Raw genomic sequence first — 27,837 nt, forward strand, 5'->3', positions numbered from 1 at the left:
TGGTCCCAGGAGATTCCCTTATATCTTCGGACTAAGTGGGAGGAGACAACTAGTGCTCTAAACGTACATGATGCATAAGTATTATTAAGAACCCAGCTCTGGGCAACCCCGGTGGCACAGCGGTTTAGTGCTGCCTGCAGCCCAGGGTGTGATCCTGGAGACCTGGGATTGAGTCCCACGTCAGGCTCCCTGCATGGAGCCTGCTTCTCCTTCTGCCTGTGTCTCTACCTTTCTCTCTGTGTGTGTGTCTCTATGAATAAATAAATAAAATATTTAAAAAAAAAAAAAAGAAAAGAAAAAGAACCCAGCTCTGAGGATACACTGTGGGATAGGAAGTGCTGCTCCACGTTCCAGATGAGGAAACCAAAGCCCTACAGGCCCAGGCAGCCCAGGCAGCCCAGCCAGGTCACGAGCTTTACATAACAGAGCCCAGCTGCCCCCCAGGAGCACAGGGGACAATGCCCAGCTCACAGCGGCGGGTGCCCCCCCCTCTATCACATGGGCCCACCTGGGGTCGGTACCCAGGGTAATGTGGCCCAAGGCACAGGAGCTCCAGCAACAAGTGCCTGCTGCTGGTTGGAATGGCCTCCGCAATAAAAAGGCTTTAAAACATTCCTCTGTTCTGATGCCATGAGTCAGCGTCTAGGAATCCACCCCAAGGAAATAATGAGAGGCAGAAAGGATTTACCAGAAAGATGTTCATCCAGGTGTTATTTAGAACAGCAAGCAACTGGAAACACCCCAAGTCCAACACGAGGGGAGCAGAGAGGTAAAGTCCAGTGCAAGTATACAGTGAATGGTGGGGGCCATGGGGATGTTTACAGCTGGTAATGACACGGGAAATGTCTGTGACCAGGACAGGTGTAACCCTGTTTCTACCGGAGCTGAGCCAGGGAAAGGGGAAAGCGTGAGGGCTGTGCCACTGAATACTCATGACCTCCCTCCCCCAAATTCATACGGTGAAATCGTCAGCCCCAAAGATAGCGGCTCCAGAGAGCTCCCTCACCCCCTCCACCACATGAGAACACAGTGAGAAGGCACCAGCTCTGAACCGGAAGAAGCGTCCTCCCCTAGCCATGCTGGCTCTTGACCTTGGACTTCTGGGCCTCCGGAATCATGAGAAATAAACCTTTGTGGTTTAGAAGCCACCCAGTCAGTGGTATTTTATTATAGCAGCCCAAACAGACTAAGAACAGAAAAGTGAAAGGCAGTTTTATGTTTCCAAAATTTGCCATAATAAGTATGCTTTACTTTTATAGTTGAGAAAAGCTAACAAAGGTATTTGGGGAATTAGTAGAATTTCTGAATCTATAACCAAATATCCTGAAACATAGACAGTCCACCTCCCCATTCCCTAGACAGAGTTTCTCTGACATTTCACGGTCAGCTGCACAGCTTCCCTTGCTCCCCCACCATCCTTTTCCCACCTCCGCTAAGAGCCCATTCACCTCCCACCTCCCCAGTGAGTCCAGAGCCATGGGCCCCCTTCCTCAGTGAACCCCTGACACATGGGCAGTGCCTCACTGTTATCCTGGCTGCACTGTGCGCCACTGCTGCGGCCCGAAGCATCCAGGCTCTTGATTCAAGCCAGCACACACAGCCAGAGAATCCAGTTGTGCCTGGAACTATACTAAGTAAGCGCTCAGAAGCTAAAGTGAGTCAGCCTCTCCTCACCCTCAAGGAGCCCCAGAGTGAGAGTGGACATCTGCAGGGTCATATCACCCTGACGTGGAAGTGGAATGTGGTGTGGTAGAGAGGGCAGCCCAGTGCCATGATGGAAGGAAGGATGGGGGCTGGGGGGTGGGGTAGACTCATGGTCTGGATCCATGGGTGGGTAGACAGAGTTGTGGTCTGAATGGATGGGTGGGTGGTTAGGTGGAGGAATGGGATGATGGTCTGGAGGAATGGGATGATGGTCTGGATGGATGACTTAGTGGTGGAATGGGTTGATGGTCTGGATGATGGGTGGGTGGAGGAATGGGTTGATGGTCTGGATGGGTAGGTGGGTGGAGGAATGGGATGACGGTCTGGATGGATGGCTGAGTGGTAGAATTGGTTGATGGTTTGGATGGATGAGTGGACAGATTTGCGGCCTGGATGATGGGTGGGTGGAAGAATGGATTAATGGTCTGGATGGGTGGGTGGAGGAATGGGTTGATGGTCTGGATGGATGGGTGGATGGAGGAATGGGTTGATGGTCTGGATGGATGGGTGAGTGGAAGAATGGGTTGATGGTCTGGATGGATGGGTGGGTGGAGGAATGAGTTCATGGTCTGGATGGATAGGTGGGTGGAGGAATGAGTTGATGGTCTGGTTGGATGAGGGAATGAGTGGATGGGCTAATGGCATGGATGAGTAGGTGGACAGATGAGTGGGCAGGCACACTGTGTAGGTGAACTTGTAGATGCATGGTGGATAAAGAAAAAGGAATTCACTGAACTACAGGCACCAAAGCCTTATCTCTTGCCACTCCTTCCCCTGCCCCTGTGCTCTTGCTATGCTCCAGTCACACCAGACCCCAAATTCAAAGACCAAGGTCACACAGCATGAAGGGGGTTGCACATTCCATTTCCCTGTAGTTGGAATCCTCCAACCTCCAATCCTATTGCCCCAACCACCACTCCTAGTGAGTCCCCACTGACCTTGTAGACCTCAAGCTCAGACACAGTCACTCTAGGGAGGTGTCCTTAGGCCCCCACGCTGAACTGCTGGCCCTCCTTTGTGCTCCCTCTTGGGAGAACTAGATTAAACCATGTGAAATGGCTGCTGGGCCATTTTGGCCCATAAAATGCCACTTCCTCATGGTTCAACCAAACAGACCTATAACAGATTCCTGTGACAGTCCAATCCCACCCAGATGTGGGGCTCAAGGGCAGGGAGCCCATGCTCATTTTAGTGTCCAGCATCTGGGGCCATGATTAGCCCACATGCCTGGCACACCCTGCCATTCTCAGATGAGTGAGCGAACACGGGGGTCTCAGCTCTGAGCTCCACCAGGACAGACCAACTCCCCTGTGAGAATACTAGTGGCTGAAGTTTGGGGACCAAGGTAAGGTGGACCTCCCAGTGGTGATCTTGTAGAAACAAGACATGAAGGGCCCTGGGGAACAAGTGGGGGCATCAGCTTCTCTAGGGCAGAGGACTCTCCGTTGTCCTCTGACACCACAAAGCCCCCTCCCTTGGCTCACCAGCTGAGGAACCCCCAAAGCCTCATGTCCAGACTGGCTTTCCAGGGGTGAGCAGAGAATCAGCTGACTCCAAGGACCCTGGTGACTTGAACTGTGGTAAGGGGCAAGCCGAGTGACAGCAGATGGCCCAGCTATTGGACGGTTGGAAAGACCATGCCCTGCCCTGGCAAGGGAGCATGGGGAGATGATGCAGTGGGTGACCATCCAGGCAGGACGGTGCTCAAGGGGTTGGAGGTCAAGGGCCACACCCACCATTGCACTACCGCACACGAGCTCAAGCATCATCACATAGAACATTTCCCAGGTCAAAGCTGTCACATCTGTGGTCATCTGTTTTTTTTTTCTCACTGACCCCAGCCTGAGGATGCCCAGGACCCAGCCCAGCTCCATCTGCAGGACAGTCTGGGGGCAGGTGCCATTCACAGCATGACTGCTGCCACCTGCACAGAAGGTAGGATGCACGAGCCTTTGGGCCCCAGGTGGGCATTGCAAGGGGCAAGGCCCCGCCGCCTGCGGTGTGGGGTGCTGGGGGACTGCAGGACCCTCCTGAATCCCAGACCCCGCGCTCAGCCGGGCAGTGCAGGGCAGCTCCTCCATGTTTGTGAAATGTGCACTGTCAGCATCTACCTCAGGATTAAAACAGACAATGTCTATGGACTCTGTGAACTTGCTGTGGGGCTCCAGGTGAGGTATCACCAGCCTCAGTTTCCCCGCCTGCACGAGTAGATTGGGTTGTGGAGGACAATTTCGGCTCTTCTACACTCACATGTTCCTACTGTCAAAAGATCTCTATTACATGCCCAGTCGTCTGTTCAGCCCCTTCCTGAATAGCTCATTTCTTTCCTTCTTTTTTTCCTTTTTTTTTTAACCACAAACTTTTTCAATTGACCGAGGCATTCCAGCCCAGAGCAGCTGCCTGCCAGCAGGAAAGGCCGAGGCTCGCAGCGCAGCCAGCCCACACGTTCCCGCCCGCCCGTCAGCAGCACACCTGCCCACCTCGCAGCCACCCAGGCACTCCAAGGAGCCCTCCGCCCAGCTCACAGGACGCCGGCACCCCGCCGCCCGCTCCGGTGCAAAGCACGAGTCCCCACACTCGTGTGTCCGTCCTCATCATCTCTGATAGCTAAGCCCAGACACGTGTTTTCCCTTTTTCACAGAGGTGGATTCACAGCACCGAAGCACTCCTCACCTTGCTTCTCTTCCTTAAAGTACCCGGGAGACCCGTCCCTCTCGGGATGCACAAAACCAAGAGAGCCCTATTCTCTTAGCTGCTGCAGGATGTTCTTATCCAAACAGCCCCCATGGCGAGACCAGGCCACTTCCACACGGTGCTACCCCGCCGTACAGGTGTCCGCACACAGGTGTGCGCGTACCATTAGGGAAAATGTCAAGACCCAGCGGCATTGCCAGGTCCAGGAGCACATGCATTTTATTTTAATATTCAGGGAGATACTGCCTCTGCCTTTCATAGAAGGGGGACCTTCGAGAACACCCACTTCCCCTCACCGCCTGGAGCCAACAGTGTGTGTTGTTCAATGTCTGTTCCTTGCTCATCTGGCCAGGTGGGGTGGGCAGGGGGAGGGATCTCCCTGGGCTTTCACCTGAATTCCTTTTTCCAGGGAGTAAGCATCATCTTGTGCATTTACAAACTATCTGTATTGTGTTTCCTAAGAACTATATGTGTCTTTTGTCCATTTTGCAGGGGGAATAGGGGGGTTCCTGGCCTTTTCTTATTGATTTACAGGAATTTTAAGTATTGCAGCACATCAATCCCTTCTCCATGATCCATGCTCCTATTCCTTTTTTTTTTTTTTTTTAACTGATTGGTCGTTTGGGGTTTTCTTTTAGCCTGAGGAAAACTCTTGACTTTTAATGGAGTAAAACTTTTTTTCTTTTACGACTTCTGGGGTTTCTGTTATACCGGGAACGGCATTCCCACCCCCAGCTTGTAACACCCAGTCTCCCACAGTTTCTTCTGGTAGCTCCAGGGTTTCATCTGCAAAGTTCCCATCTTTGCTCCATCTGGAATGCATTTTGGTGCAAGAAGAAGGCAGGGTCCAGCTTCCTTCTCCCAGGTGGTGTCTTTTCTACCCCAGCCCATTTCAATGACTAATCCTTTCTTTCTCAGCCAACATGAATGCTGCCTTTATCAAACCCTGAATTCCTACGGGTGCTGTGCCTAAAAACCCACAGAGCCAAGGCTACCCAGCCCCCTTCACGTCCCACAATGGGGGGGGGGGTGTCTCTGTGCTCCCAGACACATCCTCCCTCCCTCCCTCCCTCCCACCCAGAGCAGCTGGAGAGCAGCTCAGGTAATATTCAAGACATGCCTGCTTCACGAACTCGCAGGCACTTATAATATCAAAAATGGAAATGACCCAATGTCTAACCACGGAAGACACTGCCAGTGAATCTGGCTTTTTACAGCAGTCATGACGGAGAACAGAATGCTGTCCTTATAAAGTGAAGGAAGAAAGTCCAGATGAGCTGGGCCGGAACTCCAGGGCCTTCGCCTTCAGGGAGAGAATGCTGGGTGGGGACGAGCCCCCCCCTCCGTGGAGGTGTCCTAATTTCCAGACCAGCCACCATGTGCTCCCCTCTCTCCCTTACTCTTCATGCTCACACCCAGCAGAGGTTGAGTTTGGGTGATTTTTATTGTCTTCTGTATACTTTTCTGTGTTTTCCAAAATGACTATAATGAAAACATATCCATTTTCATTTAAAAACATACATAGTTAAAGAATAAAAAAGGAGAGGGGGAAGACATTAAGGAGAGGACTCACCCCTCCCCACACGACCTGCCGGGGGCTCCCCTCACACCTCCAGGCCCTGCCTCTCCTCTGAGCATCGGCACCGTGTCCCCCAGAAGCCCTGGGCAGCATCAGCATACCCCCAAGTGTCAACACACCAAGTCCCCACTCAGGCAAACTAGCAGCCTGGCTCCAACATGCCCTCGGAGCCACTGTGCAAACCTAGGAGAGCTCAGGAAGGAGGCAGCAGGGGACACTGAGCCAGATGGGTCAGGGGCCAGCCTGGTCCTGGCCTGGCCCATGCCATTAGCGGGGGTCCCCAAGTGACCTCTGATCCCAGTGTCCCCAGCATTCAACAAGCACTGCCCTCCCTCTCCTGGGGTGTCAGGATGGGGCAGCACAAGGGAGGCGAGCCTTGCTTAGATGGAGGCAAGCCAGGAGCTGCCGTGCACTGACCACGGGACCAGGAGCCCAGGACTTCCCCTCCTTCCCCCTGGGGCCAGGCTGTGTGCCCTTCAAGGGGCCCTGCATCAGATTCACTGGGCACAGCAGCGTGCACACAGTGGTGCTCAGCAAATGCTGAACTACATGTTGGGAAGGGGTTGTCTTCAACCACCCCCTTGGCAAAACTGCACACAATACCTTCGATGCCACAGGAGGCCACACAGTATCCCCTAAGTTTATTCAGAGAGAGTAATGCCAGCACCTTTCTGACCGCAGCCTAGCACCACAGGCAGGACACCAGCAGGTGTGCTGCACACACACATGAGGCCCTTCCCTTGCTAGCAGCTCCGGAGTCCAATTACAGACCTGGACACAGACTGTGCGGCCCAGCAGACATGGGATTAACGCCAGATCCAGGGCACCAGGTCTGAGCCAGAGTGTTCTGTGACAGTCATCTCTCTCCCATCCAAATGGGCAGCTGCCACATTGCCCCTCCTTGGAGAGCTGTGACGGCAGAGGCCAGGAGCAGGACAGAAAAGGGAAGTGAGGGCCCAGGAGCCACAGGACAGGACATGAGGGTGGAGAGTGGCTCCTGGAAGAGCAGCTCGAGGAAGGGGCAGGCGCATCCCTGGGGGGACCCTGGACACACAGCACTGGGTGCTGGCCAGTCTGGGGAAGGCTCCTCCGAGAGGGAGTGGAGCCTACAGCTGGGCCCATCTGGGCGGGACACTGCAGCCCAGAGTTTCCCAAGGCGCTGGGGATCACAGAGGGGAAGAAGGCGCAGCAAGATGGAGAGCAAGCATGAGTCGTCAGAGAAAAATGCGCGAGCCTGGAGCCTGACATGCCCCAGAGATGGGCTGCCCAGACCAGCCACGGGTGTTGGGGCCACTCTGGGGGGGCAGCTCCTCACTGGCTGTTTATATTACTGTAGAAATCACATCAGGAAATATTTTAATAAGTGACTGGAAAAACACCAGACTACCCCTCTTTGGAGGACTTTTGTTTTTTATTTTCTTGCCAAGATATTGACCAGGCTGCAATGTTTATGGAGAAAGGCACATGCCCAGAGCCCAGTGCCTCCGCTGGGGCCTAAATTCAGCCCAGGGAGGGCTAGACCATGAGAACCAGGGGTGGACGCAGAGGAGCTCGTCCAGGCCCTGCCAAAGGAGCCGCGCCGGGGAGGCGGCTTGGAGTGGGGTGTCCGTGATCCCGGCCTCCCAGGCAGGGTGGGGGAGCAGGAGGCAGTACCCTTAAGGCACCAGGAGACACCCCATCACTCACTTGGAAGTTCTGCAGAACAGAAGTGGTTCAAGGGAAGAGCCCAGAAGAGAAGTGGTCTGGATAGAGCAAGCAGAGCTCATAGCACTTAAGGAATTCCAAAACAGGGCTGACAGGGTTTCTGGAAGTTATTTACAGGATGGAGATGACTGATCCCGGAATTAAAGGAGCCTGAGGTGAATAGGTCTGGAGAGGGTCATCTGGAGAGATGGCAGCTAAGGAGCCGAGTGGCAGCTGGGAAATTATCCAGAAGACAAAGTGGGAGGGGGTTGGCAGGAGGAGGTGGCCCAGGGTGCTCAGAGCCATGTTGGAATCTCAGGCCTGCCCCTGGTTAGCTGAGTCACCGGACAAAGCCCCACAGTACTGACGCCCCCACCCCACCCCCGGGGTTGTTGGATGGAGCAAGCAATTCTGAGCGTAAAGCCCCCAGAATGCAGGAGGCATTTGGGGCATCGGCCAGCTCTGTGTTCCCGGGAGCAGAGACACCAGCAGGATGGTGCTCACGCCTGCTCACGTCACACGCGGATGCACACACCCCACCACAAACTGGTCATTTGCTTGGGGATCCATCCTTCAAGAGACCTGGGATGGTCAGACTGCTGCGTGAAGCCTGGTGGCACACCCCTGAGTGCAGATTGACATCAGCGTGGGGCGATCCGGTAGGCACTCGGGCCACAGACCCCAACCCAGCAGACTCCTGGACCTGGTCCCTCGCCTGAGCACCCACAGGAGGCGGTCTTCCACACCAGCAGGACCAAATCCCAAATCCTGTGCCTCCTCTCTCCCCCAGCCCCTGCAGGGGTCACCCCGTCCCGAGTCCCTGCCTCTGCCAGCCGACACAGTACCCTCCTCCCCGCCCAGAGTAGCCCGGGCCCCTTCATACCCACCCACCTGCCTTCAGAATTCCAGCTCAGAACACATTGGCCAGCACCCCGAGAGTCTGTGAGGGGCTCTTGGTTCGACCTCACGACCACCTGTGCCCGCCCCGGGCACTGTGCCAGGCCATGAGGCCCACAGACCCCGCCCATTTTCTCCGCTCTAAATCCTGCCTCCTGAAACCCATGAGGCTGGCATTCTCAGCTCCACTGTGCACATAGGGAAACTGAGGCACATTAGAGCAAGGTCGAACCTGGAGAGCCGCAGCACCAGCCCCGCACACCCCACCTGGGTCTTTGCATGTCTAGCCCATGTTTGGCTGAACTACCCCCACACACAGCCGTGAAGTTTGGGGCCTGTGGACGTGGCCCCGCCACCAAGTCTGCCCAGCACCACACACACACAAGCCCTACTCCCTTGGTTTCAAATAAATGGAGATCCCCTAAATCTTTCCAAGTCACACTGTCTGGCCTGCACAGTGGGTGGGTGTGTGACCCAAGCAGCAAAGATTCTGAGGGACTGAACAATCCTCTAGGACTCGCGACCCATTTCCAGAGGAAACCAAGAGGAGAACTCTTCTGCTCCTGGTCCTCGGCAAGTCTGCACACTGCCTCTGGCTTTTTGGATCCATCGTAGGCGATGGGCTAATAAGACAAAGGGTGGGCTCAGAAATCAGGCCTCGGGGCCCTGGTTCTCTCACAGGGCTTTTATTTTCCTTGACTGCAATGTTGCTGGTTTAAAGATGTGGGTCAGGTCCTAGCCTAGCTTCCCCTGGCCAAGGAGAAGCTGCGGCTGAGCCACCCCAGCTGAGCTCTCGGGACATCGGACCGGACGCTCAACCCCCACAGGGTCCTTGGAGAGAGGGCACAACTGCTGGGGGTGACCCCACCCTGGTCTTTTACAGCCTTTGGCTTACTGGCCCAGATCCCCACAGGTCTCTCTCATTGTGTGTCCACTGATATTAAACAGGCAAGACCTACCTGGCTGTGATCCTTTCTCCCCTTTCCTTCCTTCCCGCTAAGATGGAAAAACTGACTCAGACCCAGGCAGCTCACCCCCTCCTACAAACACTCTCTCCTCGGCCAAAAACAGAGCCACAGAGCCTGTCTCAGAGGCATGGGGAGGACGCCGTGGGACCCAGGACCCAGGGGAAGGGGCTCAGGAAGGGGGTGCTGCATCCTGAACTCGGACCCGGTACCCCCCACCCCCACCAGGACCTGGGGAGACAGATGACAGGCAGAGAGGTCACCCCCGGTGACCATCAGGCTTCACCAACCCCCTCTTCCCTCTGCCCTCCCCACTGCTGCTGGGACGAAGACCCCAGAGAAGAAGCAGGTGGCTTTGCCTCTGATCGGGCCCAAAGCCACCCCCCACTCCTGCCCGCTGTGAGGTCTGCCCTCTGAACTCTGACTCCACACACAGAGCCTGTTCCCAAGAGGCTGTACAAAATCAGATCTCCATAACGGAGATGCCGTTTCAGAGGGTGCGACTCTGCCACTTACTAGAGGCGGGGCTTTCCTGGGCCTCAGTCTTCTGGCCTGTAGAACAGAGGTGAGGCCTTTCACCTTGGGAGGATGTCATCGGCGCAAAACAGTGAGAAAGCCCTCAGGAGAAGGCACACAGAAGGAAGGCCCTTCGCAAGCAAGCACGCCTCCCTCCTGCTCTTCCAACTCCATTTACCAGGGGAGGCTGTGGGGTGCTGAGAAGCACCCCCCGCCCGGCCCAGAGCCTGACTCTCCCCCAGCTGACCTGTAGCTGGCCAGAACAGTGGGCAGGCCCGAGGACCTGTAGGCCATTCAGGCCAAATAGCCTGTCCCCTGTCCCCAGCCCTCTTGGGGGAAGAAGAACCCCCCACCTGTGCCTTCCAGCCCCTGGACAGCAGCCCTCCCTGTGGCCGCAGAACCTGCTCCAGGGCCAGCCTGCTGTTTATAATGGGACAGGCTCTGGAAGGGGAGCTGGGGGCCTGTCCACATGGAGGGCCAAGGGCACTGCAGGGAGGGGAAGGCGGGGCTGATTCAGAGCCGGGAGACCCGACTCAGGCCTGGCCTATACTGCCCCCAGCACGGTCCTCTGCCTGGGCAGATCCTGGTGGCTCAGATGCAGAGGGAAGCCACCAAGTGAGGAACACAGGGAGTGTCCTCACTTTGAAGCAGCTTTCACTGTATTTCTGGTGAGCAAGGAAGCATTAAGAAGTTGGAAAGCTCTGCAGTTTGTGGCATGCAGGTGAAAACCATGGACTCTGGAGGCTGGGTTCCAGCACTTTCCACTCTGGGTACCATCAGCCTACACAGGATGGTGGGTGTCCCAATGGCCATCAAACCTACCTGGGACAGAAGGAACCCTGGGACAGACCTGAGAGCCTCAGGCTGTGAATCCCAGGAGGAATCCACAAGGTTCATGCACCGTCCCCCTGATGGTGGAGATCCAAGACCACCAGGTTCCCCTCCCAGCTGCAGGACACTGGGCAACAAAGCCCACCCCAGGGGTCTGGTCCCTCTATATCTCAGCAGCCTTCAGCCTCCAGAACCCCAAAGCCCTCCAGTTCTGAGTTGATGAGTCAGCAAAACAACCCTGAGGCCAGAGGCCAGACCACTGACTCCCAGAATGACCACCAGTTCCTTCCCCAGGACCCTGGGCATGTCTGCTGCCGGGGTCTCGGCCCCTGCCTTGCCCCCAGGCCAAGGAAATGAGCCTGAAGTAGCTCCAGGATATTCAGTGCAGTAGAAACTTGGACAGCAACCCCCACCCTGGAGAGTATCATCTGTCCAATGCACTCCGACCCCTCCTGGATGTGCCCCTCCGTCACTAGCTGGGCCCTTTGCACAAGCTGGCCAGCCACCTCTCAATCCAGCTAAGCCCTGCACCTGCAAGCAGAAGCTTTATTCCCGCTTTTCCCTGACGATTCCTGCCTCCCCAGCTCTGCCAGTAATAACAACTGACACAAACTAACAATAACGATATATGATATTATTGTGACATGCTAACGACTACAGTGACAACTCTGACCATGGATTAACATGACTCCGCCTGCCCTACTGCCCTGAACACAGGATGCAGGACACCCCGCTAAGGGCTCGATGTCCACGCACAGGTCACCAGCACTAATCCCTGCCCCCCCACCACCACCACCCTCCTGCCTGGTGCTATTGTCTCCGATTTGGAGATAAGCTAACTCGGATCAGAGAGGTCCAGCAAAGCACTGCAGGTCACACAGCCAAGAGTCCCCACCCTGCTCTCTGGGCCTCGGAAGCCACTCTCCTATTCCCTGGGTGCTGACTCATCTGTGCTTCCCACCCTCATCTCCTGAACCTCCTTTTCAAAAGTCAAAGAAGTGGCAGACTGCAGGAGGGATGGGGGCCGGCCTCCCATGGAGAGGGGCAGCCAGAGGAGGTGCTGCTCCCATCCTCGTTCTTGGGGATCCCCCGCTGAGCCCACTCAAAGCCTCACCTCACAGGAAACTGGACCTGCCCCCCCCCACCTCTGTTGCTCCCAGTCAACCCCAGAAAGCACCAGGGAACAAGGCCAGGGTCCCAGACCCAGGGAGCCCCAGCCTTCTGCAAAATGTCTGCAGAGCTGCTGCCTCGGGACCAGCCCTTGGGGCTGGGACATCCCTGAGGGGCGGGGGGAACCCTGTTCCAGCTGAAGTGACAGTGACCGGGCAGCAGGGCGGGGCCTGTGGCCTCCCTGCAGTCAGGCTGAGCCTCTCCTGGCCACATGCTGTCCTCTGCTCTCAGGCCCCAGCACCCCAACTGCCCCAGGGACACAGAGCCTCACGTGACCAGTGCACCCAGTGTCCTCCTGTCTCAGGAATATCCCACTCAGGGCCTGCAGCAGGTGGAGAGCCCAGAGCCTGCACCATGAACCCAGCCCGTCCTCCTTGGGCCTAAAGAGGACAAGGATGGGTGATGCCTTCTCTCCCTTGGCACCTTACCAAACCCCAAGTGGCTCAGCTCCAAGGCCTGAATGAGCTCCCCAGTAACTACCAACACAGAGGCCCTACATTCACATCCAGCACTCAACACCCGGCAGTAATAACTGCCAGAACCAGCACCATGACAGTCCTTAGGCAAGTCCTGAGTGACTTCCTCCCATCCTTCCAGCAGGCTTTGGAGACAGGCACTGGTTTATGCCCATTTCACAGATGGGGAAACTGTGAGGTGCTCCTCGGTGCTTAGATACCCACGCTGAGCCTGGGCACTGGGCACAGACCATAGGACCAGTCTCCCTGCTCTCCCAGCCCCTAGGGGAGCTAAGAACCAGGACACGGAACTCTTTGCTCATCTCCATGTCCCTCAGGTGGGGATGCTCATCTTTCCTCCCACACAGACACATCTCAGAAAGGAAGTCCAGGGCTGAACATAGCCAGCAGAGTCTCCAGCTAAGTGTGACGCAGCGGTCAGTGTCACAGTCATTGGGGTGGAGAGGAGTGGTTTAGCAGTGGGCACACACTGGCCCAGCCCATGTGGATTGTGGGAGTTGTGGTGCTACCTTTGAAATTTCCCCTGATCACTGGGGCCACACCAAAGAAAGCAGGGCAGACACAGGGAAGGGGAGCGCCTGCCGCCCCTTCTTCCCTCCTGGCCCATCTCTGCTCCTAAGTGTCCCCACCATCATTTATGCTGAAACCTGCCACTGACCTGTTCCGGGGAAGGAGGATGACCCTGAGGGAGCACCAGTCTGCCCCCAACGCTCCCCAGCTCTGGGCTGACTCCAGCTCCTCCCCCAGAGCACGCTTGCTGCACTCATCCACCCAGCAGCGCCCACCCCACACTGGCCCCACCACACTGGGTACCTAAGGAGGATCCACAGGTTCCAGCGGTCAGTGAAATGGAGCCACTATGCAAGCAGCGCTTTCTGAGATAACAGCCCTTATCTCAACTATAAATCTGAATGACAAAGTACTTCCCTGGAAAATAATTCCATTCGGAAATCCTGTTTTGGAACTTCCATCCTAGGAACTGCTAGTCACCCCTGCCCTGGGATGCGAGCATTTTCAGCCTAAGAGGCACAGAAGCCTGGTCCCTTCCTCCACTGCATTACACCAGCTGGGATGCTGCTGCACTCTCCTCAGAAGGACAGCATGTCCCCATGGGGAGCTGCCCCCCCCAGGCCACCTCCTTCACCTCCTTCCCCAGGACGAAGCTGGAGCTCCCCTCAGCACTGCACACCGTCTCCAGAGAACACAGAACAGAGTAAAGCAAGGAAGAAACTGAACAGAGAGGAGGTCACGGTCACTTCTCCCCAAGACCTGGAGGATGGGAGAAGCCCCAATACAGCTTGGCCTTCCTGGGACCAAACTGAGCTCCTGGGTGAGAGGTGGCCCTTCCCTGCTGGCCCTCCTAGCAGTCCAAGGCTCCAGGCGCCCACTGGGTGCACAACTGCCCCTCTGTCCTCCCCAAGAAGGCCTTGACCTTCGGCCTGGCTCGGTGCAGCAGGAACTGAGCAGCTCAGCATCAGAAACAAAGGAGAGGGGGATCCCTGGGTGGCGCAGCGGTTTGGCGCCTGCCTTTGGCCCAGGGCGCGATCCTGGAGATCCGGGATCGAATCCCACATCAGGCTCCCGGTGCATGGAGCCTGCTTCTCCCTCTGCCTGTGTCTCTGCCTCTCTCTCTCTCACTGTGTTCCTATCATAAATAAATAAAAATTAAAAAAAAAAAAAAAAAAAGAAACAAAGGAGACAGGGAGGCCAAGGCTCCCAGAAGTCCCCCCGTGGGCAGGGCAGCCACCCAGAAACAAAGCCCCAAGCGTCGAAGTCCCCTCGCCTGACACACCAGCATCTGTGATGGTCCCGCACCCTCCTGAGGGCCCTGGTCACTGGGAACCAGGGGGCCGTGGGCTCTGCAGGATGGGACCAGCCACACCTGCTGCAGGGCCAGAGGGAGGACCACAGGTGCTCCAGGGACCCCCGGGACAGGGCCTCCCTAAAGATGTACAGGAGCCAGGGGGACACACCTGGAAAAGTGCCATCTGGTCCTCGGAGGGACACCCGCCTCCCCCGCCTCCCTTCTAACTCGCTCTGGGCAGGACAGCAGAGTCTGACAAAGCAGCCTGGCCTCTGATTGGCCAGCACCCTGTGGCTGGAAGGTGCCTCCCCTCTGATTAGCCGGTGGCAGCCCTTGCTGGTGAATGTTCCACAAGCACCTCCCACCTTGCCCACTGGACCCAATCACCTACGCGGGAGTCTGAGGCCCCCACCGCACTGGAAGCTCTGGTGGCCTGCAGCATGCTCACCTGCCGCTCAGCCATGCACCTGCCACCCGTGCCCCATGCCCCGCACAGGTCTGTCACACTGGAGGTCCCCCAACACTTCGGGCATACGCACCACCACTCCAGATCCCTCCAGAAGATTGCTTCCCGCCTCCCAGTGACGTTAAAACGCTCACTCCCTGTCATTGTGAGATCACTGTTTCCAATGCGGGCTCCGAGTTTTACCATGTGAGACCAATTCTGCTGCATGCACACATTCTGATGGCATTTTGTGGCATTGGGTAGAATAGTAAAGAGGTCATCAGGATCCCTATTGGCAAGGCAAACTAGGCCAGATGAGTGCTGCCCCCATAGGATCACAGGTGTGGGAACAAGAAAACAAAGGTACCCCCAGACCATGCACAGAGACACTGCAGCGCCCCCCCTGGAGCTCTGTGGCATGAAACTTTGGAGAAACTGGGTCAGACTGTGGTCCCATTTCCTACGCCTGAATCACCAAAGAATGGCGACATTTACTTCTAATGTGGGGCTATTACTTAGGTTGGGGAATCTGCCAGAAAACTACTGGGTGAGTCAAAGCTGATGGGATGATGCCTCAGACTGTGTGACCCCCATGACCCACACCACCAGCCACACACACCCACTCACATCCAAGTGTGCATTCATCTGTTCCGTACATGGCTTTCCAGCCACCTGGGGCAGCGCAGGCAGCATCTGAGCTGCCAAAGCCCCCACCTGCGCCCACCCCAGCACAAACACATCCAGGGCACCAGTGGTCACTCATGGGCATGTCACGGAGGCAGAAAACTGGAGTCCTTGAGGTGGAATGGGGGCAGATCAGTTCCTATCCCTGCACCCCAATTCCTCCTTGTAAAGTGGGGGTGGCCTGGGAGGAAGGGAAGCTATCTCCACGCCCAGCCTCAACACCACAGAAGTCCCAGCAAGTGGTCTAATAAACTCACCACGGGACACTTTCTACATCACCTCTCCTGTTTCTCCCACGAGGGAGGCACTGATGTGACACTGTCTGCAGGAGAGAGGAGTCCCTCACACAGCCAGCCAGTGAGCAGGGCCAGGAACTCAGCCCTGGGCCCCATACCCACTGCCTCGTGCTGCGTCAGGGTCTGGGCAGGACAAACGGTGGTAACTGGGCTCACTCTGTGCTCTGCATACATTATGCATTGAACCCACACAAAGAACCCTGCGGGACTTATAATCATCATTCCTTTCTTCAAGATGGGGAAACTGAGGCACAATGGTGTTAAATGTACCATTGGTAGGAGTGGAGCCACGGTCTAAATCCAGGCTGTGTGGCTCCAGCCCGGCTGCCCTGAGCATCACCCACACCTGGTCCTCATGCTGTGCCCGCAGCAGAGGCAGGTCTGCCTGTGAGAAGGGCCAAAGCTAGCTCCACCTGCAGATCTCAGGATCCCCACAAGCTGAGCCAGGCCAGAAACCTGAAAAGGAACATTTGGCAGAGTGCAGACAACAGAGGAGTGGCTTCTATGGGGGGAGCCAAAATAAGGAGGGGAAAGAGAAACTACAATATCACATCTCCCTCATCTCAGTAAAAACATTGCATCAAATGATCAAGCCCAGCAGGACCCTACCTGCCCTGCTGCAGGACCCCCAGCCTCGTGGGTCCCTAGCAGACCCCCTGGCCACAGTTCATCTCTGTGTCTCCCACTGGTCCATGGTAAGGACAGAAATGTCACCTTACCCCAGGCTCCCCAGACACCCCAGGGACCGGGAAACCCCGTAAACACATGCATACATACACCCACAAGCATACACACCGACACATGACATACAGACACGCAGTCCATGCAAATCTGCACATCATACACATGCACATACTCGGACACACACACCCAGAAACACATACACGTGTGTCCAGCCCTCCAAGGGGCTCTTGTCAAGCATGTTCACATACGCTGCCTCATGAGACCTATGCAAATGGCCCAGGAGGTGATGTGGAGATAAGAGGACCCAGCCTGGGGATGAGAGCTCTGTGGGAAGGATGGAGAGGTGTGGCTGTCCAAGGACCAAGGACTAGTGCCTAGTGCCTCCTGGGACAGCCACATGTCCCTCTGCTGTGCTGCTCCTGGGATGGCAACAGGGGGTCTGTGGCAACACCATGCTCCATTCCTTTTGCAAAAACACCATCCAGAAGAGCAGCCACATCATGTCGTTCCTGACTCAGGGGCTCAGTCTACATCAGGTATTCCACACAACCAGCTGGAAAAGACGGGAAAGATGAGGCAGGGTGACTGGCCCAGACCAGCCACCTCGAGTGGGTCTCAGAGGCAAACACACAGTTGGCACGGGCCCCTCCCCAACTATCCATGCTGCGCCTGGGGTTCAGCCACCAGATACCCCCTCCTGCACCTAACTGCTTGTTCCCCAGCACAGAAGCCCCCCATCCCCAGCCATGGCCTGTCTGCAGAACTCATCCAACTACTCTGGAGCAGCAGCCTCACACTCAGGGGCAGAGAGGGTTAAGGAAGCCCCTGGGTCCCCACTCATCCCTTGCAGAGACCCCATGTTTCTCACAGCAGCCACTTCTGCTGGCACAGCCCTCCCACGACAAGCGGAGCTGGGGGCGCCCTGCCAACCAAGCTAATGCGGGGCTTTCCAGCCAAGGAAGCAGCCCCAGAGAACACCAAACACCACACCAGAGTTTGGGATGTCCTGCCAAGAAGGAGGGGTGGGTGAGAACCAAGCCAGAGGTGCAAGAGGGCACCTGCCAAGGAAGGGGAACAAGAAAACGGAGAAGATCAAGTTTAGCATCACCTCCTCCAGGAAGCTTCCCCAGATCTCTCAATGGGGCCCCAGACTATTTAAAGAGATACTTGACAGAAAAATGAACAGTGAAACAAAGCCCTGTGCCCCTCCCAGAAGACTTAGAGGTCCTGCAGTGAGGAACCCCATCCCCTGCACCTCTGTCCTCCCATAACCCTCCAGGCCAGGCCTCCAGAGTCCAGGCAGGTCCTGAGGGTGAGTGAAAGGGAGAGATGGAACAGGAGTAGAGACTGCAGTCAATGTGGTCCCTCTCAAAGGCATTCCAGTGAAAAAGGAAGGAGGGGGGAGAGGGGAGGAAAGGGAGGAGGGGTGGAGGGAGAGAGAGAGAAAGGGAGGAGGAGGAGGGAGGGAGGGAAGGGGTGGGGGGAAGAAGGAAGGAAAGAAGGAAGGAGTGCAGGGAGGGAGAGAGGAAGGGGGAGGAGGGAGGAGGGAAAGAGGAAGGAAGGAGGGGAGGGAGGGAGGGAGGAAGAGGAAGGAAAGAGGAAGGAAGGAGGAAAGGGATGGAGAGAGGAAGGAGGAAAGGAAGGAAGGAAGGAAGGAAGGAAGGAAGGAAGGAAGGAAGAGGGAGGGAGGGAAAGAGGAAAGGGAAGGAGAGAGGAAGGAAGAAGGAAGGAAGGAAGGAAGGAAGGAAGGAAGGAAGGAAGGAAGGAAGGGGTGGAGGGAGGTGGGCGGGAAGGAGGGGCTGAAACACTGTGGCTCACCCTGGGGCCACAGATAGTGGACGCCCCCCCACCCCCACCCCCACCCCCAGCCCGCTGCTGGGGCACAGGCCTCCCTGGGGAGTGCTGGTAAATGGAGGTGAAGGGGTGTCCCCGCTTCCCCCCTACTTCTGAAATGCTGAGGCGCAGCCTCGCCTGCAGCGGAGAGAAGGGCACTCAAGGCCCAGCACCTGGGGTCCCTTATCCCGCAGACTCGGGTAGGGGTCCCTTGAGATGCTGGGGGCCCAGGGCGGCAGGTGCCAGCGCATCCATCACGAGGGTGCCCTCGAGCAAAGCTCTCGGGGAGGGACCCCGCCTCGCTCCCTAAGTGCAAGCCCAGGGCTCCAGCGTGTGGGTGCCTCCCGGTGTGGGTGACTCATTCTTGACCCTCGGGGCTCAAGCTAGTCTGGCCTCCCGCTGTCCTGTTATTAAGTAGGGGGCGGGGGAGGGCGGGGGAGGGCAGGGGGCATCTGCTCCGCGCCCCCTGGGCTCCACCCGGCTTGTCTGTGATGGGGAGGAGGCGGGGCCAGACGGCCAGAGGGCAGGGGCGGGGCGGGGCGGGCATCAGCTGTGCCGGGCTAAGGGCGGGGCCGCGGGGAGGTCCAGAAATATCTGAAGGGTGGGGTACGGGGCAGGCTGTGGCCAGCACCCCGGAACAGCCCTGGAGCAGCGTCACAGCGGAAGGCTCTCCTGCCCGCGGCCACTGCTGGGTGGTCACGGCCGCGGGGCACTGACCGCAGCCCCCGCCCCTCCAGCCACTGAAATGTGGACCAGATGGGGGAGAGGGCTCCCGGGGGGGCGGGGGGGCGGGCAGGCCTGGCTCCCGAACTCCTCCCACTGACTGCTCCCTTCTGGGGAGGAGGGGAAGGGGAACGGATGGAAAGGGTGTCTTTCCAGCCAACTTGATTGAGTCAGAGGAAAGTTAACCATTTCAGACCTGTCAAGTCCCACAAAACTTGGACAACTCTTCCCACAAAATTATTGCGAGAAGCCGTCACGTGACCGGAGTCGACCAATGCCCGGCCGAGGAGATGACCTCAATTTCCAAATATTGGGGTCATGTTTCATTTCACATATTCCCCTCCGCCCGTTACAATCTTAACCGGCCCCAAATGCAATCTTACTTTTCATTCCTTCACACACTTGGCCAAGGAGAAGGTAGGAAAAAAGGGCCATGTTCAGAGAAAACTCGGAAAACATCTGGCGCGTCCCAAAATGGAGAGAACAGGCTCCCGCCCGCCTCCCGCATCTGGGGTGCGCGCCGCCCGCCCTGGCCACGCGCTGCCCTGCCCGGGACTTCAAAACCGCTCCCACCCTGGGAGGTGGGGACCCGCCTGGGAACCCGCTCAGAACAGCGGCTGCTTCACACGCTGCGCACTGTCCGACCAGAGCCAAGGGTGCAACCCCTGGACCCCTGTGCCGCGATGCCGCTTCCAAGGAGCCGCCGGCGGCCCTCGGGGACGCGGGGATCCAGGCAGGGGCGGGACCACAGGGGCAGAGCCAGCGCAAACCTGGCAAAGGCGCGCTCCCCAGCCAGCACCCAGCCCCAGCTGCGTGGGGTGGAAGCTCCCCGGAAGGGTTCCCTCGTGTGCTCCGGCACATGGGAAAGCCCACCTGAGGAGCAGGAAGGGGCTAAGGCCACCATGGGGCCCCCTGACCACATCCCCCAGTGGAATCCAGACCACCTTCCCCGAGACCACGACTGTCCTCCACCTTCAACTGATCCCCAGGGAGAATTGCCAAGTCAGTTAGCTCAGCAAGGGGACAGGGCGCCAGGTTCCCAGAGCTAGGCTAGGCACCCCTTGTCTCCCCCGGCCCCTGTTGGCTGGACACCCTGACTCCTGCTCGTCCCCTTTGGCCCACCACACACTCAGCACGCCAGGAGAAAGGGAGAGAGGATCTTAACTGGCAAGTGGAACATAGAAAGTGACTCTTCCCATAGGGCTTCAAATTACAAAGTGGCGGAGGGAAAGGGGTGGGCGGTGGAGCAGGAGGGCCAGCTGGTCCAGCTGAGCCCACTGCCCCACCCCTGTACCCCCCACTTTCCCTGACCTCACAGCAGCAGCTATGAGCCTTGCCTCCCCACCTGTTAATGGGGACTCAGGGGGTTTTCTGGGGCCTCTGATGTGTGAAGGCCCATCCCACAGGTAACCACCAAGGTGATGCTCAGAATCCACTGTCCCATCAGAAGGCTGAGCTGGAGGGAGTCGCGAGCGGCCAGCCTCCCCATGGGAGAGGGCGCCTTCCAAGTCAGACCTCTGGCAGGAGGAATGCCCCATCTGTGCACCATCTGAGCCACTCTGCGCGACCTCCACCACCATCTCCTGGCTCTGCTCCACGCCCCCCATCTCTGGAAGGCAAACCCAAGAAAAACTGCCTCCCGGAGGGGCTAGGAGGTTTTGGGGTGGGATTAGGAGCAGGGCTCCTGGGTATCCCGAGGATCCCACGGCACTTCGCGGCCAGGATTGCAAGACTCCTAGGAAAGCAGAGACCCAGCCTGGAGGCGGGCAGTGCAGGGGGGGGGGGGGCAGTGCAAGCCCGGGGCGGGGGGGGGGGGTGCTCAAGCTCAAGCTTCTGGGATTCCCCTACCAGGGACCACTGTCCCCTGACTGCAGGAGCCCGGCCGGAGTTGACGGGCTGTGACTCTAGGGGGCGACCCTTCCCAGGTTTCGGGAGAGGAAGCTGTGCTGCCCGGCGCGAGTGATGTGGGAGCAGCTCTCTTTCAGGACAAAGTTTGCCGGCCTCGTGGGCAGCCCTCCGCGCCCCAACGCCCCGTGGCCGCGGGGTCCCGCGCCGGCGCGTCCCGCTGCCCGGCGCCCAGGACGGGCACTCGGAGGGCGGCCCGCGGCGGCCCGAGCCCGGGGGACGGCGCCGGAGGCCGGGGATGACAGTCAGCGCCCCCGCGCCCGCGCCCGCGCCCGCGCCCCGCGCCTTACCTGCGCGGCTCGGAGGCGGCGCCCACAGCAGCAGCAGCAGCAGCAGCAGCGGCGGCGGCGAGGACAGCAGCGGGGCGCCCGGGCGCGGCGGGCTGCGCGCTTTCCAGCGGGTGTGGACGTCCATGCCGCGGGGCGCGGGTCGGGGCGCGCGGGGACGCAGGGGCGCGGGGCGCGGGCGCGGCCCGGGAGGGAGCGGACTCGGCGGGACCGCGCGCCCTAGGGAGTCATGGGGGGCGGGCGCCGCGTCCTCCCTCGGGCCCAGGCCGGCGGGCGCGCTCCCCACGGGCGGGGGTCGGCTCTGGTCCGCGGGGCGGCCGGGACCCCGCTCGGCTCGCGCCCTCGCCTCCTCGCCCCCTCCGACTCCTCCTGGCCGCCGCCTGGCCGCCGCCGCCGCCCCGCGACCCGCTCCCCGTGGGCGCTCCGCTCGAGCGAGGTCCTGCGCCAGCCGCGGGGACGGGGAGTGCCGGCCTCGCCTCGGGCGCCCTGCGCTTTTCCCCCCTGCCCGCCCTCCCTCCCTCCGGGAAGGCACCCGCCGCGGCTGTCGATCCCCCGCGCCCGCAGCAAATCAGAGCCCGGCGCCGCGCTCGGCCGGGCCGCCCCCGCCTCCCACTGGGCGCCGCGGGCGAGGGGGTGGGGCCAGCGGGCGAGTCGCGGCGAGGAAGGGGCCGGCCCGGGGCCGCGCGGGCGCGGGGGCGACGCGGGGCTGGGGGCGGGGGCGGGCGGGGGCGGCCTCCGTCTCCAGCGAGCGCGCGCCGGCGCGCCCTGCGGCCCACCCGCGCCCCCGACCCCTCCCGCCGCGGGGCCAGCACCCGGCCCTCTCCCCGGAGCCACACCGGAGGGGCCCCGAGTTCGAGCACTTTGGGCTACAAAAAAAAAAAGTTGCAGCGCAGCCCAACTCTTTCTTTTACGTGGAGGAGTTCCGAGCGCCTCTTCTGGGTGGAGACTGAATTTCCACTCCAGCCAGATCGGGGCGCCCAAGACTGTGGCCGACTTGTCATCCCGCCCGGAGGACCCGCCCTCCACCTTCCCCCCTTGCCCCTCGCCACAGATTGGGCGTGGGAGCCCAAGTTAGGGTCTGACTTCCCAAGGGTCCCTGAGTGAGCCTGGAGGTTGCACATCTGGGATCTTAATCAGGCGAAGCCGGCCTGCAACCCCCACCCCTCTCCTCGCTCCTGCCGACGTCCTGGTGACCCCTCTGCCACAAAAGGAAACCAGAGAAGATGCCCCTTGGGGAGGTGACAGCGGGCAAAGGAGCGAGGGGTCAGGACCTGCTGCCCTGGGGACTCCTGATGGACACCTGCCTTTACTTCTTCAGGCCTGGGGAGGTCCCCTGGGGCAGTGGGCTGCCCTTCCCATCAGCCCCCCCACCCCCACCCCAGGAATCTTCCCTTCTGGGAGAGCTCTAGCCCGGGTTCTGAAAAAGAGAAGGGGTGAAGGTGGATGAAAGGACTTAAAGCCCCAGAGCTGTCCCACCCCCACCTCCTTGAGCAAACAGCTCCTGCCCTGGTGCTGGGACAGGGCTGGGGCCAGCGCCCCAGTCTGCAGTTCCATCTCCAGAATGGTGGGAGACTCCCCAAATCCCCTTAACCTCCACCGTTCTAGAAACAAGGATGGGGGAGTTAGCTTTGCTGGGATAGCTACATGCTGCTTCTTGAGGTAGGTGGCAGGTGGCTGCCCCCAACTTCAGTCAGCTTCCTATCTGCCAGGTGTACCCCTCCAGATGTGGACAATACACAGAGAGAACAAGATGGGGGGAGAGGTACAAGATACATTAAGTAAAGCAACACGTTCTTTCCCTTTTTTTTTTTTTTTCCAACCTCCATTAATCATATATATGGTCAGGGGAAGTGTGTGTGTGTGTGTGTGTGTGTGTGTGTGTGTGTTTGTGTGTGTGTGTTGTGTGCATGTGTTTATGTACGAGGGGTGGGGGGGCTAAGCTGGAGCTGGTCCTTTTTTTATGCCTTTTAATGAGACATTGCACCTGACACTCCTGAGACCACAGCCCCCAGCACTGTCTGGCCCCTAGAGTGCTCCCCACCAGTGGGAAGGCCAGCCTCCCTCCACGACTTGGGGTGCTGACATAGGTCAGTGGCTTGGTTACCAGGAAATAGTACAGATTTAAGGGAGGAGTTCCAGCTTTTCCGCAAGGACACGAGGCACTCCTTCTCAGACAGTCACACAGGTCTCCATCAGGCGACTGGCCACCCAGGCTGCCTCTCGGCAATGAGAAGCCTTGCAGCTCGTGGCCGTGAGCAGACAGGCCAGATGGGTTTGATCCTATCCCTGAAGAGCAAGGAGTGTGATGTCTTGGCCAAGCTGACAAAGGTGAGTTTCCTCTCCATCCAAGCCTGGAGCCAGGTTGGGAGGCAAGTTTCCATCCCACCAGGAAATTCAGAGAAAAGTTCTCAAACTGAGTGGCCTGACCTGCCAGCCCAGGACTGTAGGAGAACAACATGACTATTTGGGTCATGATCTGAACGTCCATGGGCACAGTGAGGTCAGCCGCCCCAGAGGGGACCCAAGAGGGTCAGAGACTTACCCAAAGTACCAGCTCATCTGTGGCGGAGCCAGAATTCACATGCAGACTTCCTTTCGGACATGAAATATGCTGATCACCTGGCCCAGATTCACACAGCAGTGACTGGTGGTATCTGACCCAAGGTCAGCATCCCTGCCCCGGCCCTCCTGCAATGGATTGAAACGGACGGCCTGTGAAAACTATTTTGCTCTTGGCTCAAGAGAGTCTGCAGTGAGCAAGATGCCGGGGTCCTTTCAGCATGGGCCTGACAGCCGCACAGAGACTCCATCACTCACCAGTGTAGGGATGGCCACCTGTGTGCACGTAGCCTTCCCACATCTTCTGGCTGGCCCAAAACCGGCACCTGGACTTCGAGTCATGGGAGGGACTCACCACCATCCAGGGATTTGTGCACCCAGCCACTCTTCCCATGGTGTCCAATGGACAGTGGGACAGGCCAGCTGTGCACCGAATTTTGCACCTGGGATCCAACCACCCAGCTTGCCCTCCCGTGGCTGTAAGCTCTCCTCACATACTGTGTAGGCAGCAGAGTCATGGTTCTCAACAGAGCATCCATGCGAGCACTGGGTATTGCCCTCCCCAAGCTGTTTAAGCCCTCAGCCTCCGTCTAGGGGGCTGCTCAGGCTCCCACAGTCATTGCCTGGCTGGGAAATGGCCGGCCCATTCCCAGGGTTCCTTCTCTCCATCCCCCTCTGCAGGTGGAAGCTCACAGCCCCTAGGACAAGGGGGGAGGAGCCCAGGTATCTGCTCGCCCTCCAAGAGGTCACAGTCTGCTGGCATCAAGGTGAACCCAGGGCACCTTGGGGAGACTGCCGCCAGCACAGTGAGTGGCTAGTGCTGCCCCCACACCGACCCACAGATGTTGGAGGTATCCCCGGGGTGAGTTCCCTTTGGCTGCCCGAGGAGGACGCTCCAAACCTGCATCCCTCACCTGTAGGTGCTGACCCGAGATGGGAGCCACAGACTCGGCTAGGACCTCAGTGGCAGCCACGAGTGAGTTCTCCACTGAACTGTGCGGCTGTGGCTCCCGGCACGCTGGGCCACTCCCGGCAGGCTCTCCCTCCACACCGGGGCCTGGTACTATTAATCCCAGGGTAACCTCTGAACAAGTACCAGCAAAATTCACCACTTTAAAGGCCAAGGACACAGCATGTCCTTCATCATCTTGTTTTCTTTTTCTTTTTTTCTTTTTTTTTAAGATTTTATTTATTTATTCATGACAGAGAGAGGGGCAGAGACACTGGCAGAGGGAGAAGCAGGCTCCACGCAGGGAGCCTGACATGGGACTCGATCCCGGATCTCCAGGATCATGCCCTCGGCTGAAGGCGGCACCAAACCGCTGAGCCACCCAGGCTGCCCATCATCACCCTGTTTTCAACGCGTTCCTCATTCAAAGAGGACTCAGTGGAAGAGGGCAGGAAGGGCTGATGGGCCCAACAACAGGCTCCCCCAGTCGGCAGTCTGCTGGGGCAGCCATCACAAAGTGCCAGGGCCTGGGGCATAAATAGAAGAGACTACTCTCTCACAGTGGGTCCTGGGGCTGGAAGTCCTAAGTCAAGGTGTCGCTGGTTCTTCTGAGGCCTTCTCTGGGTGTAGACGGCCTTCTACACCTCCCCCACCGCCATCCTCCTTCTTTTCCTGTGTCCTAAATTCCTCCTATAAGGACGACCGTCATATTGGATAAGTTCACCTTAAATGAAGATGACTTTTTTTTAACCTTATCATCTCTTTAAAGGACCCATCACCACAGTCACTTTCAGGAGTGTTGGGGGTCAGGGCTTCAACACAGGAATGAAGGGAGCACAGTGCAGCCCACAGTACCTCAGCAATCCCAGTCTATGGGCCTTTCGGAGGAATCCAGGGCACTGTGTTTTCCAGAACAATAGGGGCATTCTGACGCCCATGGGAGTGGGGGTGGGACCGTGTCTCAGCAGGAGGGACCTCCGATGGTATCTCACCCTGGCTGCTGGTCCAGCCCTGCCAATGATCTCGCTCCTTTGGCAACACAGAGTTGAGCGTCTAGTCTGTGTCGCCGTCCACACTGGCTGAGGAGTGGGGGGCAGCACACAGGCTGAGACACAGCCGTCTCCTGAGTCCTTCTCAGATCCTCCTGTCTCCTTCCCTACCCTTCCTGTGAAGAGGTGTCGCTGGCCTGCTTCCGGACCCCTGGACCAAAATGCGCAGGGTGTGCAGAGGAGCACATCACTGTCTTTGCCACAGTCTGTGGGCGAGCAGATGCACTGGAGCATCATGGGAGCCAGGCCTCAGAAGGCCACATGGCCATGGACACATCTCCCTCCAGCTCCAGCAGGCCAGCCTCAGGACCTTATATTGGCATCCCTGGGCCAACCCACTGTCTGATCCACTGAGTGAACCAGACAGCATGTGGGGCTGCTCTGGAAAGAGCCACACAGGGAATCAGGATCTTGTGCTCTGGCCCAGGTGTTCACTCAGAGCTGGGGAGCTGGCGGGGGGGGGCCTCATCCCCTCATTCCACCTCAAATTCCATGGGTTTATGCAAATGATTTCCCCGTGAGGCTCTCTTCCATGCACATCCAAACCTCCACAGCTCTGAGAAGTGAAGGCCCCTACCCACCCCACCAACCCCAACCAACCCAGAGCCCTGCTCCTTCTGGGAACTACTTGCTTCCAGAGCTCACATTCAGGACCCAAGGGCGCCAGGACCACCACTCTACAAGAGCACACCAGTCACAGTCACGGTCACGGGCGCCATCATTCAGACCAAACACACTAGCCTGCAGGAGGCTGAAGTTCTTCCATCAGCGCTTCAGGGCATCAGCGGGAGACCAGGAAGGGGGTTCTCCACAGCAGCAGGGCCGCCTCATCGAGCGGCAGTGCACATTGCAGAGCATGCAGGGGTGCTTGCCCAGCACCGGCCAGCCATGCCACCCTGGCTGAATCAGCTGGAGCGGCCCCTCACTGTGCTTGGTTTCGGTGTCATGCTTACAAAGGCCTGGTTTTACTGAACCTCAATGTTCCTATCAGGGGCCAAGTAAACTTTGCAGGATAATAGAAATTCCAAGCGAAACAGTCCAGGATGAACACCCAATAAGACTCTAGACACAGAGAGTGAGTTTGCAATTACCCAGACGGTGCAATGCGGATACACATCTTCCAGGCCGTGACTGGCTGGACTTCTTACCCTCCCAGAGGATGTCTTATAGATAACAGCTGGGTTTGCAGCCCAGGAAAAATACAGTTGGAAACATCTCTTTAGTTAGCTCTTACAAAGAAGCATCTGTACAGGTAAAGAGAGCTACCCAGTGGTCAGCAGGCTGCTCCCCAGATTCAAATAGCAATTCCAGGGTGCCTGTGGTGGCACCCCACACGGGACCTGATTGATCTTCCCCAGCACATGACACCCCACGTAGGGAGGCAAAGGTGGAGATGTCCGTGAAGCCTGGAGCAGAGGGTCTTCTGGGTGTTCAAGGCTGACTAGGATCTCAGCCCGTCACCTTTTTAAACGAGGTCCTATTTCCAGGAGCCACCATCAACCCATCATGGTGCTGGAGCTGCTGCCCCACCGGTGAGGCTGAGAAGACCCACGGGAGCCAGCCATGGTGTGAAACAAGGGGTCAATGGCACCTCTGTGCAGCTCAATGCAAGTGTAGAAAAGCCCCTGTGCTTCCTGCGACCTGAGAGCAGGGGACATCCCCAATGGCAGGGCTCAAGTTGGCAAGAGGACAGGGCAGCCCGGTCGAAGCCTGCGTGCGACGGCACACTGCCCGGGTGTGCCAAACACCGGCTGGGATTGTTGTTTTTTCCAGTAGGGTCCAGTTTTATTTGTTTTCATTTTTAGTATTAAAACCAATGTTTTTAATGGAAATAGCTCCCACATTAAATTTTCTTCCATAAGAGGAAATAAAAGGGAATGTAGAAGTTTGAATGAGTATCCCAGACTGGAGTCCAACCCAGAGATCGAACTCATTTGCTCCTCAGAACTTTTGAGCAGAGCCAGTGGGAGGATGCTTGTGATGTGCAAGTCAGAATTCAAGCTAGAGCATTTCTGGAATTGGGACCCATCGGGTTCTTAGCTGGAGGAGCCAGGGTCGCATTCCAGGCCCGTCCACCCCAGGATGCATGCTCTGCCCATACTGC

General features: G+C 58.0%; 1 protein-coding gene across 2 annotated transcripts in view; it reads right to left on the bottom strand.

The window, feature by feature from the left end:
- COL5A1 (collagen type V alpha 1 chain) overlaps nt 1-21,723 on the bottom strand; it is a 152,861-nt gene extending 131,138 nt beyond the window's left edge. The window contains exon 1 of one of the 2 annotated variants that reach the window (XM_041724123.1): nt 21,180-21,723. In XM_041724123.1, coding sequence (XP_041580057.1) covers nt 21,180-21,303 — 124 coding nt within the window. In that variant the 5' untranslated portion in view covers nt 21,304-21,723. The remainder of the gene's footprint in view (nt 1-21,179) is intronic. The other variant, XM_041724122.1, reaches the window with a different exon arrangement.
- Nucleotides 21,724-27,837: the final 6,114 nt, after the last annotated feature.

The sequence above is a fragment of the Vulpes lagopus genome, chromosome 12 (assembly GCF_018345385.1).
Source record: "Vulpes lagopus strain Blue_001 chromosome 12, ASM1834538v1, whole genome shotgun sequence".
Lineage (NCBI taxonomy): Eukaryota > Metazoa > Chordata > Mammalia > Carnivora > Canidae > Vulpes > Vulpes lagopus.